We start from the raw sequence: 14,255 nt of genomic DNA, 5'->3' as shown, positions 1-14,255 counted from the left end.
ACAAAAATGTTGGTGTCTATTGCCTTACTAGGATCCTCAGTAATCATCTACTCTTATTTTTTTCACATAATACTCAGGCTCTACAAATGTCGAGTTGCCGTAGTCAAACACTAGGTTGATGGATCCCCACCAACCGTGATTTAGCCCACTTATAGAATTTTTAAACAGAATGTCCTAGTTCATGCTATCACTCACTTCACATGGCTGATGTCCTCCCAAGATTGGAATTGAAACAACGAATTTTTATGACAGTGTAATATTGGAAATCAGATTCACAAATTGGTAGTCTAGCCTATTAGAAATATGATGGAACGTGACAAGCAGGCTCTCATTTTGAGATCCGTCAAAACCCCAGTTGGAGACTCATTGGAGGAATTTTATCTTTTTTTCAGGAATATCCCCATTCTGGATTTCATAAAAGGTGGAGGTATGTTGGTCCATCTCTCTGTTGAAGTCACTATAGTCCTCCCAGGGAGTTTGGTAATGAAAATGGGATATATTGTTTTCAGTTTTCTCTATTTTTGAGGGTTTAAATATGATATTTTTCAATCTCTAATATAATATTTTTAAAAAGCTCACACACATAAATCTTGCCATGTTTTAAGTATTGTGTCTGTCCCTAAGGGAAATTTCTATAATTTGTATATCCGATTTCTAACTGGGTATACAACTTATTCGCAAAACATAACTTTAGGTTTTGTTATAACGTCCATATAAAGGGTCCGCTCCATATTAGTCATATTGATGGTTTTAGCCTCATTTCGTGTATTCTTGGAGTCTTAAATTTTTATCCTCGTTTGTACAGATAAAAACTTGCCATAGAAAAACTCCATCCGATCAAATTTCCGTTCCATGTTAAAACTTCTCCAAATTACCTATATTCTTTTTAATTAAGATATTTGATGGCGAACGATGTTAATTAAACTTGACGCTATATTTTCAAAAAACAAACCGCAAATCATCAAATGGCACATGTCGCTCTACCATGTCTTACAACTAACGCTCGTTTGTTCGTTCATTCATTCCATCCCCCCGTAATAACATAACAATCGATTCCAATAAAATTTTAAAATATGACAGTTTCGTTTCAGTGTTTGTGTGGCCCGAAGCGGTCAATCAATGAAAAAGGGCTGACTATTTGTTTTTGTTTTTGTTTAAATATCATTCACACTATACAATAAACATTAATTAAATAACGATTTGTATTCATGAACATCACGAACACTGCCACCGCCGACGACAGACTCATGCATTATGCATTTTTGCCAAAAAATAAAAAACAACAAATTAAACTGGAATTTGCTGATAAGATCGAACGGGCCTAAAAGCTACTCATTTGAAAAAAAATAAAATATATCTTCGGATGTTTGTTTTGAATATCTTATAAAACAAATTAAAAATCGATTATATTATCCAAGAATTAAAAAAAAACTACTGCTTAATTAATGTAAGTTTCATGATGATGCCGGCGATGATCTCGCCATGTATAGAAACATTTAATTTGTTTGTTGTTGTTTTGTTTTATTGACATAAATAAATAGTATTGTTTGTTGTGTTGTTGTACGCTTATAAATCTAAAAATATATATAAATTTAACTATTTAAACTAAAACTACTCATACATACAAAAGAAAAGCAAAATATTTAAAGAATCGTGTGCCTCTGACACCGGACCACACCATTAAACTAGCAAATAAGCAGCATCAAAACAACAACAACAAGAAGGCAATCATTGACATGATTACTCTAATCATTGTATTTGTTGGTATACATAGGGAGAGAGTGAGGCGAATAGTGAGAGCAATCAATCGAAAGGTAGTCAAAAATAATCATGCTAATACAACTAAATTATGTTAATAACATATTATTTACATTTAATATGTATGTGTGTGTGTATGAATGCCAAATGCGGCACTAATGCCAATGTTGTTATTATTATCGTTGTTGTTGAAGCCGTTATTTTGTTTCTTAATTACATTAATCCATGATAATTCCAAATGGCCCCAAAACAAAAACAATTTCCCAAAGAGAAATTACATTAAGCCCGCTATTCATGTAAACACCATGGCATGGCTCTTCTTGCTCTCTCTCTCTCTCATCAATATCATCTCTTCTTAAGCCATTGAGTTATTACTTAAATTCTCCAATATTATTAAGTTGTTGTATTATTTTCCAACGAAGACGATCATTGGCTTGCTCCTGTTGTTTTTGTTGTTGCTGTTAATGTTTTCTTTTTGTTGTTGTTTCTAATTACGATTTCTGCCGATTAGAGAGTTCAATTGAGTCAACACCGCAACTGAAAAAAATAGATGATGAAGAAGAAGAAAACAAACAAAATTATTAAAATGAAAAGTGTTAAACATAGACAGACATTTGCATAGCTATCTACCGCTGTGTGTGTATGTGTGTAGATTCATCATTAATTTAATTAAATGTTAGCCGCAACAGGCCAATGTAAGTCACGATTATGAACATTTGTTTGTTGTGTGGCATCGGAACAATGTAATCAATTTAATAACCATCTGTTATCAAACAAATAACTCAATCCGTTAATTGAGAACAGTGGTTTGAAATTTTTTTTCAAGTTGCCCACATTTTTTTAATAATTTTTTTTCGGGAAGTCCAAATTATGTCCATTTCAATCGATATAAAACACTGTGCACCCAACCAATTAATTAAGCCAGAGAGCGAGAGATAAAAAAAAATCTTGATGTTCGACAATTAGATAAATATTTCCGATAGCAATATCGCATACCAATTAAACTGATATTGACGCACAAGAAGACCGCTTAATTAATAGTTCGATATGCCAGTTTTAAATGTCTATGATCTATGTCTGACCTGCTGCTGCTGCCGCTCAGTTGTTAAGTAATACTTACTTTATGCATATAACCGGTGATCCCGACACCTCATCAATTTTATTAATAACCTCGTTGCCATTTGTTGAAATCTCGGAAATTTTGTGATTACCATTAATCGGTACATCCGACACATCGATATTTGTAATTTGAGTAGTATTGCCAGTTTTTGCACTACTCTCACTTATATTGAGCAAATGTTTGGGCAATTGATTCGAGGAATCTCCACGATTGTATAGCGAGGTATGGCGATTACTCATTGTGGACTAAAAGAAAGAGATATTTAATATTACAAATATCAAATAGCAATAGTCAAAGAACTCAACAGATCTGTTATACGGAAGTTGAAATCTCATTACTTTGGGAGAGTGTGAGAGAAATTTGTAACGGTAATATATCATATTACTGTCTCTATACAATAATGTTCACACTTGTCAAAATACATTCATCAATGCATCAAGAGATTTAAATATACAGTGAGTGCCAAAAGAAAGTAAACGATTTAAATTAATAATATAAAAAAAATGAAAATACAAATTTTTGAAACTACAAAATTTACGGTGAGTGACAAAAAAGTAAACAATTTTCTGACAAGATAAATAAATAATTTTTAACAATTTTCTAACGAGATAAATAAATAATTATACCCTTCACCACACTGTGGTACAGGGTATTATGTCTTTGTGCATATGTTTGTAACAGGCAAAAATAATCGAGATAGACCCATGGTTCCTTTTGAGAATATGCATAGAATCACTTTCTGAGTCGATTTATGCATGTCCGTCTGTCCGTCTGTCCGTCCGTCCGTCCGTCCGTCCATGTATTTTTGTTAACAAAGTACAGGTCGCATTTATGATCCGATTTGGATGAAATTTGGCACAGGTCACTTAATTGGCCCATGGACGAACCCTATTGAAATTGGAGAAAATCGGTCCACGTTTAGGCATAGCTCCCATATAAGGGTACCCCAAAATTTTCGGTATTTTGAGGTTCTTGAGCGCGTTTTTTAACTGAATTCGCTGAAATTTGGTACTTTGAGTTCTTATTGGGTAGCAAATCTCTCTACCAAAAATTATAAATAAAGGTCCATTTTTTCGGATAGCCCCCATATAAGATTTCCCCCAATTTTCGGTATTTTGGGGGTTTTGATCGCATTTTCCGACCGAATTCGCTGAAATTTGGTACTTTGTGTTCTTATTGGGTAGCAAATCTCCCTACCAAAAATTATAAATAACGGTCTATTTTTTCGCATAGCCCCCATATAAGGGTACCCCCAAATTTTCGGTATTTTGAGGTTCTTGAGCGCGTTTTTTAACTGAATTCGCTGAAATTTTGTACATTGAGTTCTTATTGGGTAGCAAATCTCCCTACCAAAAATTATAAATAAAGGTCCATTTTTTCGGATAGCCCCCATATAAGATTACCCCCAATTTTCGGTATTTTGGGGGTTTTGATCGCATTTTTCGACCGAATTCACTGAAATTTGGTACTTTGTGTTCTTATTGGGTAGCAAATCTCCCTACCAAACATTATAAATAAAGGTCCATTTTTTCGGAAAGCCCCCATATAAGGGCACCCCCAATTTTCGGTATTTTCGGGTTTTTGGGCTCGTTTTATAACTGAATTCGCTGAAATTTTGTACATTGGGTTCTTATTGGGTACCAAATTACTCCACTAAAAATTATAAATATAGGTCCAGTTTTTCTGGTAGTACCCATATAACGGTACCCCAAAATTTTTGGCATTTTGGGGGTTCTGAACGAATTTTTCGACCAAATTGACTGTAATTTAGTACGTCGAGTTCTTATTAGGTAGCACATCTCTCCACTATAAATTATAAATATTGGTCAATTTTTTCTGGTAGCCCCCAGGTTTTGAGGTTCTTGAACCAAATTCTTTTTTCTGGTACAGGGTATTATGTTTTTGTGCATATGTTTGTAACATGCAAAAATAATCGAGATAGACCCATGGCTCCTTTTGAGAATATGCATAGAATCACTTTTTGAGTCGATTTAAGCACGAAATTTGGCACAGCGTAGCAAATTAGGTCTAGAATGATGTGTGTAAAGTTGCCTGAAAATCGGTTCAGATTTATATATAGCTCCTACATATACTTTCGTCAGATTTAATGTAAATGGTGCACCAAAGTCCCTATATATCTTTCGATTTGCTCGAAATTTGGCACAGCGTAGCAAATTAGGTCTAGAATGATGTGTGTTAAGTTTCCTGAAATCGGTTCAGATTTAGATATAGCTTCTATATCTGACCAAATGAACAATTTAGTATCGGTTGCAGAATGATGTGTTTATGGTTCCAATTTCATTTTACTGGTCCTTTAAAAATGCGACTTCTGTTAGGATTCATCTGTTGAATATACTCAAAGTGGTGAAGGGTATCATATACTCGGCCCCGTCCGACTTTACTACTTACCTTACTGGTTTTTAATTTAAATAAGAGTGGCGTTGGGAACGATCGAAAAATATTCTGGACCTGAAGTAGTTTTTTTTGCAAATACAAATTTCAATGATTTTTTATGTACTTATTTTTATTACTCACTGTATATTTTTATGAATTATTACCAATTTTCTCTTATTAACCCTTTCCCATAATCTATTACTTACCGCATTATTTCCAATCCTTCCACGTATATTGAATGCTCCATAAACAATGGGATTCATGCATGAATTCGTGCAGGCAAATATAAATAGTGATTTGCTGACTAGAGCACTGACCTTATCCACCGATGTCTTGTCGAACCAATACCACATGGCAATAATGTAATAGGGAGTCCAGCAAATAAGGAAAACAATTACAATGGTTATGGTCATCTTCAAAGTGCGCTTTTTGGCACGGCTCAAAACATCATCATTGGAACGGCGAAAACGTTCTGCAAAAGATACCAGAAAAACCAAACATTTTCAGTTACAACATCACATAGAACAACTCTCGTTTACATGGCGGAACACAGCAGCCAATGTTGTGGAATAGATTTTTTTCTTCTTCTTTTCTCTGAAAATTCACCTAAATCACTTGTCACCTTGCACGCATATTTCTGTTCGTTCGCTACTTACCAATGCCTTTTACTATACGCTGGCTCTTGCGATAGATCTCCAAATATATCGAACCATAGCAATAGATAAAGGTGATCAGCGGACAGGCATACATGGCACACATGGTGGCAATTTGGTACATAATGTGATGGAATTCGCTGGGAAATGAGTGAAACGTCACACACTGAAAGTAGCCGCTCACTTTTGGATGCTCCTCCAAGTGGAAAAAATATGCCTGCAAGACACAGAGAGAGACACATGAAGCCAAGCAACCACACGCAGTATTATTACCACAAAAGATGGACGTCTTAAAGACATGCAAATTTGCAAAAAAGAAAAAAAAAACACACACACTAACCTGAGGTAAACTGCATACTACGGAACTGCACCAGGCAATGATCAGCATAATCCGACCACGATTCGATGAGAGTTTCAAAGGCTTCAAGATGGCATAATATCTAACAGAACAAGACAACAAAACGACATCACAAATCTTTGGCCAACAACTGAACAATAACAACATTATCTCCCAGAAGGATTAAGAGCACATTCCCCATGCCCCCACACCCTTCTCCGCTCCACCTCGGTCCATCTCATCTCACTTACCTATCAATTGATATGCACACCAATACGAAGCCCGATAGATACAGGCCAAACACACGAAAGAAACTCATCAGGCGACACATGAAATCTGTCGATTTCCATTGCACCGTATATGCCCACGCGATTTCCAATGGCATCAGCAGAAACGTCACCATCAGATCGGCAATTGCCAAATGCATTAGCATGATGTCAATACGCGAGGGACCACGCAAGCGACGCTTGGTCAGCAGATACAAGACCGTCGAGTTGCCAATGGTTGAGATAACAAAAAGAATACTGTAACGGTAATGCAGAAAAGAAGAAGAAATGAGAGTAAGAGATCAGATTTCATTTCATGCAAGGGTAGAGAGTAGAAAGAGGGAGAGTAAATGCCAGCCATAAGATGTCAAATCAACCAACAAAGTAATTACTTGATGTTTATTTATATAGACCGTGAATGTTGATAATAATTTGTTGTTATTTTTATTTATTATTATTTAAAATAGAATTACAAAATTACATTTGAATAAACTAAACTCTTGTCAGATGATAATATAAATTTCTTTGGTAGAGATTGTTGTTGTTATTATTTATAGAAATGTTTTTGAAAATAACAAAATTATTTTTTTTTTCAAACTATGAATAGATTTATTGTGGGAAAAATATTAAAAAATAATTGGAAATCATATTAGAAATATATTTGGAACTTTTTAATGATTATTGAAATTTCAATGAGCAATGAGCTTGGATTTCTTTAAAGAATTTTCAAAGAAGTCGCAGAGCTTTTTTTCCACTAATATTTTTATATAATAGCAATAAAAACAAATATTTTAATAAATATTTTTCTCAAGAATATACCGGCTTATGTGATTAGATAGATTTAAAAAAATTAAAAGGATATCAGTTTTTTAGTTTTTTTATATTTTTCAAGCTGAGCTATGAGACAGATTTTATGTAAATATTTTTCCTGTGTTTTTTAAAGAATATTTTTTCAAGGTATATTAGAACGGCTAAATTTTTGACAAAGCCTAGGATCTGATTGGGGTCTATTTTGGAGAAGAAAGCTATGTTATCAATTTCATATCTTCCAAACTGTTTGTGTCTTCTGCCACTCAGAAATGGACATCTACAGAGGATATGTTCAATTGTTTCGAGCTCCTCTTCATCCTCACATAGACGACAGTAATCCTCTCCGTTGGTGTCCCATTTCAGATAGCTTTCGAGATTCTGCAACCAGGTTCTCTTGACCACCTATTGCCGACTACCTCGCCGTAGATCAAGCGATTTTACCAATGAAATATCCAATGGGCGGTTGCATATATCTCTCAATCGGAAGGTTGGACGACTGTGAACCCCCTCGACTTTAATATGTCAGTATGTCTAAGACTTTCAAAGACTTTGAGGAATTTCAGAATTATGTTTTCTAGGTATACTAGAGCAAAAAGTTCGGAGTTTTTAGAGGTATATTTTGACTAGAAAAACAGATCTATAAGATTGGATTTGTTTAAATAAGGAATAACAGACCCATGAACGGATATTTAATAAAAGTATGGTTTTAAGAAATTGCATCTGTAATATAAGCCTGGATTTTTATGACCTCCTTTATTTCTTATAATCCATATTAAAATTTGTTGTCCCCTTTTCAACACCACCTGTCAGAGACCACATAAAGTTTGTTCATACTATTAATCAAAATAAAATTCTATGTCGATTTAGCCATGTCTGTCTGACTTCTGAGATCACGATAGGGCTCATAATATTTACAACTTTGAATAAAAAGTTGGATGCAAAACTTCTTCGAACGCATTTTTCGGTTTATATCCATTTTTTGGTATAACCACTATACAAAGGTCTCACCCTATATGAGGTATTTGATATTTCGTGTTCTTGATAGGTACTAAAATTCTTTACAGAACATTGTCAATATAGGTCTCTGTTTTAACATAGCCCCTATACATAGGTCACCACTTCGGTGCGGGAAATCCCAAAAATAGTGTGGGTATCGAACATTTCGTTATTTTTGAAGCTCCAAGAGGACGGAATAAGGAATTGCAGACCATTCATGTGAAAAATGCCCCCCAGATATTCAAAAATAAATAAATAAAATCAGTGACGACCATATAATACCCTACAAAACTACCAAAAAATCTAACTTTCTGCAGTTCTATGTTCTAAGCTTGGGTAATACTTCGCGATATTTGCAGCCTCTTGACCGATTATACGTGAACATCTCCACTTTTTATCATGTTTTACAGAGGCGAATATTTACACCATAAAATAAACATTTGCTCAGTTTAGGTTTTGGTTGTTGTGACCCTCGGAATTGGCTTGACCGATCATCATCTAAACAGCGGGGCAACCACTCCTCTTGATGTACTATCAACTTCTCTGGTCGATGTCTTCAGGAGTAAACATATACACCACAGAATACAAATGTTGTCATTTTTCACACATAAGTCTGGGTCCATTTGATCCGCTAAATATTGAACGAACTTCATCAAACTAATCATGTTTATTCTACCCATCTCCATGCTAAATTGCGTGATGTTCGGGTCATAATTGTGACCTCTTGAGCGACCAGAAAAACAGACAAAAATAATGTTTTTGGTCCATTTCATTTTAATGCATTAATACCTAAAACAATAGGGCTCTTCTTTTACCAGAACCCACCCTACGTGCAAAAATTATGTGACTATTGTTCCATTACTATGGCCTGAATTGTTTTTACAAATTATAATGGACGGACGAACATACATGTCTAGATCTACTCAGCTAGTCGAGATATGTCGATCGGTATACTAAAATATATATATTTTTTAATTTTGAATATTTTTAAAGGTCTATAAAATTAATGTTATTAAAAATACTTTTTAAAAAATATCTAAATAAATTCAAAAGAACAATTCATATATAATTCCACAATTAAATTACTTAGTTTATTGAATATAAGCCAACAAAACTTGAAGAAAGTCTTAATGTTAATATCTCCCTTTCAAACTTAATCTATTTCCCTTTTTACAATTTCCCTTTTCTTATTTTCTCTTTCATACTCTCTGTAATGGCATCAAACTGCATTTGCACTCACCTGTAAACTGTTATCGATAAACGATGACCATCATTGAAGATCATATCCTTGGAGTAGTGCATGGTGCCGTTTGTATTATTGTTGACATTTGACCAATCGGTGAGAACGCGATGGTCATAGATTTTCTCATTCACCTCTTGTTCTGACATCGTGATGTCGGTAAGAAAACAAATCCAGATTTGTTTATTTGTTTTGATAAGGCAATGTTGTTGTTATTGTTGTTATTTTGTTTATTCGGGCGATAGAATAGACCGGTGGCCGTTGTTATTGTTGTGGTTGACGATTGATGTTGCGGGTATTGTTTAAAATACAGGAACAAGAACCAATTTTTGTTGTTGTTTTTTGTTTTTCAAATCACACAGACAATTGACTGATTACTGTATGGAAAAGTAAAAGCAAAAAATTGTTACTCACTCACACAGGTACACAGACATGTTTGTTTCGTAGAGAATTATTTGCATTGCTCAGTCAGTCAGTGAAAGCCTTCACACAGTATGCGACCACACACACACACACAGACAGAGAGACACTCAAGACAACATTTCATCAAAATAGACACTCTGTTTTAATTATTTGTTTCTTTTCGTTTCATTTAATTGTTATTGTTGTGTTCACTTGTTTTTTTTTCGTATCGTCTCGAGTTAATTGGTAATATTTAGTTGAGCATCGCTAACCGTTTGTTAGCTAATATTTACGCGCAATGATATTTTATTGAAAATAAATTTTCAATTTGTTTATTGATTTGTTGCGGAATTTATGTTTTGTTGTTTTTTCTGTTTCTGCCGGTTGGTTTTTGCAAAGTACAAACATTTAGTTTTCCACAAATTTCTAGTTAATATAATTTTTGGAATTTTTTTTTAGTTTTTTTTTTTGCAATTAGAGGAATGTGCTGTGTTATGGATCTGTGGGTGGGGTCATTACTTTCTGTCCGCCACCATTTGGAATGGTACAAATTATCATGTGGTCTTTTTCGAATGTTTTTGTTTAATTTCGTTACGACTTCCCTTTAGGTTACGTTGTTGTTGTTGCTATTGCCATTTTAGTATCAGACAAAAAATTTGAAAAAAAATTCTGGAATTTATTTTTAAGGAAACATAAAAATAAATATTTTGATTTCATGTGTATTGCAAAACTGACCAATAAATAATATTTACTTTTTACATTTTGATTTGAGTTTTCGTACACACGTAATAACAGTATTTATGTAAATAAACAACAGAGTTTGATGAGAATTTTTCTTCTTTCTTTCCATGGGAATATTTGATTTTGGCTAAGGAGGTTGATATACATTTTAAATGAAAATAAGGATTATGAGATTCACAATCCATTAACATTTTTTCAATTCTTAATAGAATATTTAATTAATTATTTTTTTAGAATTATATTAGAGGAGTGGAAAATCTTTAAATGTAGATTTTTTCAAGCTAGGCTAAAAGCTTAGATTTTTTATTAATATTTTTAAAGGAGTCTTATTCGTCCACTTTGAAGGAATATTATAAGGACTAAATAATTTAAAGTGTTATTTTTTAATATATTATATTTTCGAAGGATTGAAGAGGTAAAATAAATGACATTTTTAAGAAATATTTTGAGTCCATTTTAGGTTCTGATAAAAATCTTGGATTTCTAGAAAATTTTACAAAATATATTACATTCTATATTCGATCAAGTTAACAGTATTTTTTAAACAAAGTATACCCAATTCGCGGGGATTTTTTTGTGGAATATCAGAGCTGTATGCGTGCATTTTTTGAGGGGGTAGAAGATCTACAGGTATAATTTGTAATCAACAGAGACTATCAAAACTATAAATAAATATATATTTCTTAGGGATTAGAAGAGCTATTAGCGGGAATTTTTTAAATATATTTTAGAGGGAGGAACTAGCAGAGGTATAAGCGTAAATTTGAAAAAGAATATTACTTTTAGGACTTTAAGACAAAAAAATATTTTTCTTAGACTAGCAGAGAGAAGATTTTTAAACAGTACAATATTTTTTTCTAGGGCTAGAAAATCATGGAATAATAGAAAATAAATTATTTTTAGAAACTAGAAGAACTATCATCATTGTCTTTAAACGATTATTTTGGACTAGCAGACTGGCAATTTTCATAGAATTTTTTCTAGGGCTAGGAGATCATGGAACTATGGAATTAAAAAAATACATGATTTTAAGGGCTTAGAAGAACTATCAGCGTGGATTTTTTAAATTACCGAAAAGTATAGGCGTCATGCTTGATTATAATCGGAACTTCATGCAAAGTCATCAGCTCGCCATTTCCTCCCTCTAGTGGGTTAATAGTAATACTTAACAATATCATAATACATAGACACCTTCAAATATTTACACATAGCTTCCACAACCTAGTACATACAGCCATATAATTGGTATAAATTTAAAGGTCAGTCATACACTTCTCTTGTATAGACTATCAACTTCTCGGGTCTATGTTCTGCAGGAATAAATATATACGCCCAGAATATTGTTTTGTCATCTTTCACACAAAAGTCTGGGTCCATTTGACCCGCTAAATATTTACTGATCTTCATCAAAACAGGCATGCTTATTTTTTGGCCAGATTATCTTCTCCATGTAAAATTTCGTGGTGTTCGGGCCATCTTTGTGGTCAATAGTGGTCTACTTTGGCCAGAACCCGCCATACATGCAATATATCGTGACGATTGGTCCATACAAATTATAATGGACAGACGGACACACATGTCTAGATCGACTCAGCTAGTCGAGATATTTCGGGGCGTTACAAACTCCTGCACAAAGGTTTGATACCCTGACAACTCAGTTGTGTAGGGTATAAAAATAATAATAATGACGATAACTAGTAGTAAACTTATCTTTTGAAAATTTTTGGAAAACGAAAATCGAAAATTGTTTTAAAGAACATCTTTGACATCAATTTGACCTAAGTACTATATGTATATTATTTTTATACCCTCCACCATAGTATGGAGGGTTTATTAATTTTGTTGTTCCGTTTGTAACTCATCGAAATATTCATTTCCAAACCTATAAAGTATATATATTCATTCTTGATCAGGGTAAAATTCTTAGACGATCTAGCCATATCCGTACGTCCGTCTGTTGTAATCACGCTATCTTCTGAAGGAATTGAGATAGGGTGCTGAAATTTAGCATAGGGTTGTCTTTTGTCTACAGGCATAGCTAACTAAAGCATAGCTCCCAATTTTCGGTATTTTGGGGTTCTTAAGCGCGTTTTTCAACCGAATTCGGTGAAATTTGCTACATTACGTTCTTATTGGGTACTTAATTTCTCCACAAAACATTATAACTATAAGTCCACTTCTTCTAGTAGCTCCCATATAACGGTGCCCCCTAATTTTCAGTATTTTAGGTTTTTTTTTATCGTATTTCTTCACCGAATTGGCTGTAATTTAGTATTTTGAGTTCTTAATAGGTACCAAATCACCCCACAAAGATTTTTGAATATAGGTTAATTTTTTCGGATAGCCCCCATGAAAGGGTACTCCCAATTTTCGGTATTTCGGGGTTCTTGAGCACATTTTTCAACCGAATTCACTGTAATTTGGTGTTTTGTTGTCGACCCCATTATGATGTAGTCCCCATATAACGCCTTTTTTATATTAAAATAGTTATCTGATTTGTTCCGCGTTTTGGGTTTGGTTCTAAGACTTTGTTGCAATCATTTCACCTGCGGTATCGAGATAAAAAGGTAGAACGTAAGGTTCGATAATGAACTATATATGAACTATAGCCCGCATTTAAGTCACTAGCCCCTGTGTGGGAGGTACCAGAAGGCGTAGACCGATATTCCCCATCTTTGAACTTAAACTAATTTTTGAAGAAATAATAAGATGTGTAAAGTTTAGATGAAATCCAAATTTTCTGAAACGGGTTTGGTCCAATGAAATATGGGGTCTAGAACCAATATTTCGATGAGGCACATTTTCACCGTGTCAAAGTGTATACACCATAATTAGCCATAAGGCAGAGGGCAGGGACATACCCAGGGGCGGCCCGGGCCCCCCCGACATGAATTTTTTTTCACAGTAAATTTATGTTTGCAACAGCGAATTTTTTTCATTTTTGTAACTAAAATAAAAATTTAATACCGGACCCAATACTTTTTTTTAAATTTTTTCCCTTTGCCTCTTGTGATGATTTCCTATTTCCAAAACGCAAATGCATCTAATTATGACCCCACAATTACAAGGAGTTTATTATTATAAAAAAACCTTGTCTCCAAACTCTTTTTTTATATTCGACTTTTTTATTTAAATGTAGGTGTTTTATTTATTAAATTTAATGCGAATCGAAGTTGACATTCCAATGAGGTTTACTATTTCGAATTGTAGAAATTGTCGTATATATTATTGGTCCATGCATATAATTGAGATTTATTAGTCATTTCAATACTCAAACATTTGCAGCGGGTTTATTTTTAAATAGAAGTTATTAACTGAATTGCAAGGTGACGTATAATTAACGGTAGTAATTATACGCCCCATTCTGTTTGAATTAGTATTAAAAGCTCAATTCAACGAATTTTAAAATAGTTAAGTTATTGTGGCGGCAATAATTGTATAATTTTGAAATAATTTTTATTAATAAAATACATATTTTATATTTGATTTTTTATTTAAATGTGGGTATTTTATTTATTTCATTTAATGTGAATCGAAG

The 14,255-nt window shown here is 33.5% G+C and overlaps 1 protein-coding gene across 1 annotated transcript; it reads right to left on the bottom strand.

Moving 5' to 3' along the window:
* Positions 1 to 2,874: 2,874 nt before the first annotated feature.
* Positions 2,875 to 9,794, bottom strand: LOC133332370 (gonadotropin-releasing hormone receptor). The gene is made up of 6 exons (XM_061540771.1): positions 9,575 to 9,794; positions 6,514 to 6,786; positions 6,266 to 6,365; positions 5,929 to 6,142; positions 5,479 to 5,744; positions 2,875 to 3,123 (listed from the first exon to the last, which is right to left on the bottom strand). The coding sequence occupies exons 1-6, from the start codon at positions 9,721 to 9,723 to the stop codon at positions 2,875 to 2,877; spliced, it is 1,251 nt and encodes a 416-aa protein (XP_061396755.1). The 5' UTR covers positions 9,724 to 9,794.
* Between the last annotated feature and the right edge of the window lie 4,461 nt (positions 9,795 to 14,255).

This window comes from Musca vetustissima, unplaced genomic scaffold (genome assembly GCF_032173495.1).
Source record: "Musca vetustissima isolate MV318-11 ecotype Yass unplaced genomic scaffold, APGP_CSIRO_Mvet_v1 utg29228, whole genome shotgun sequence".
In the NCBI taxonomy this organism is placed as follows: domain Eukaryota; kingdom Metazoa; phylum Arthropoda; class Insecta; order Diptera; family Muscidae; genus Musca; species Musca vetustissima.
This window is presented reverse-complemented; position numbering and strand designations above follow the sequence as displayed.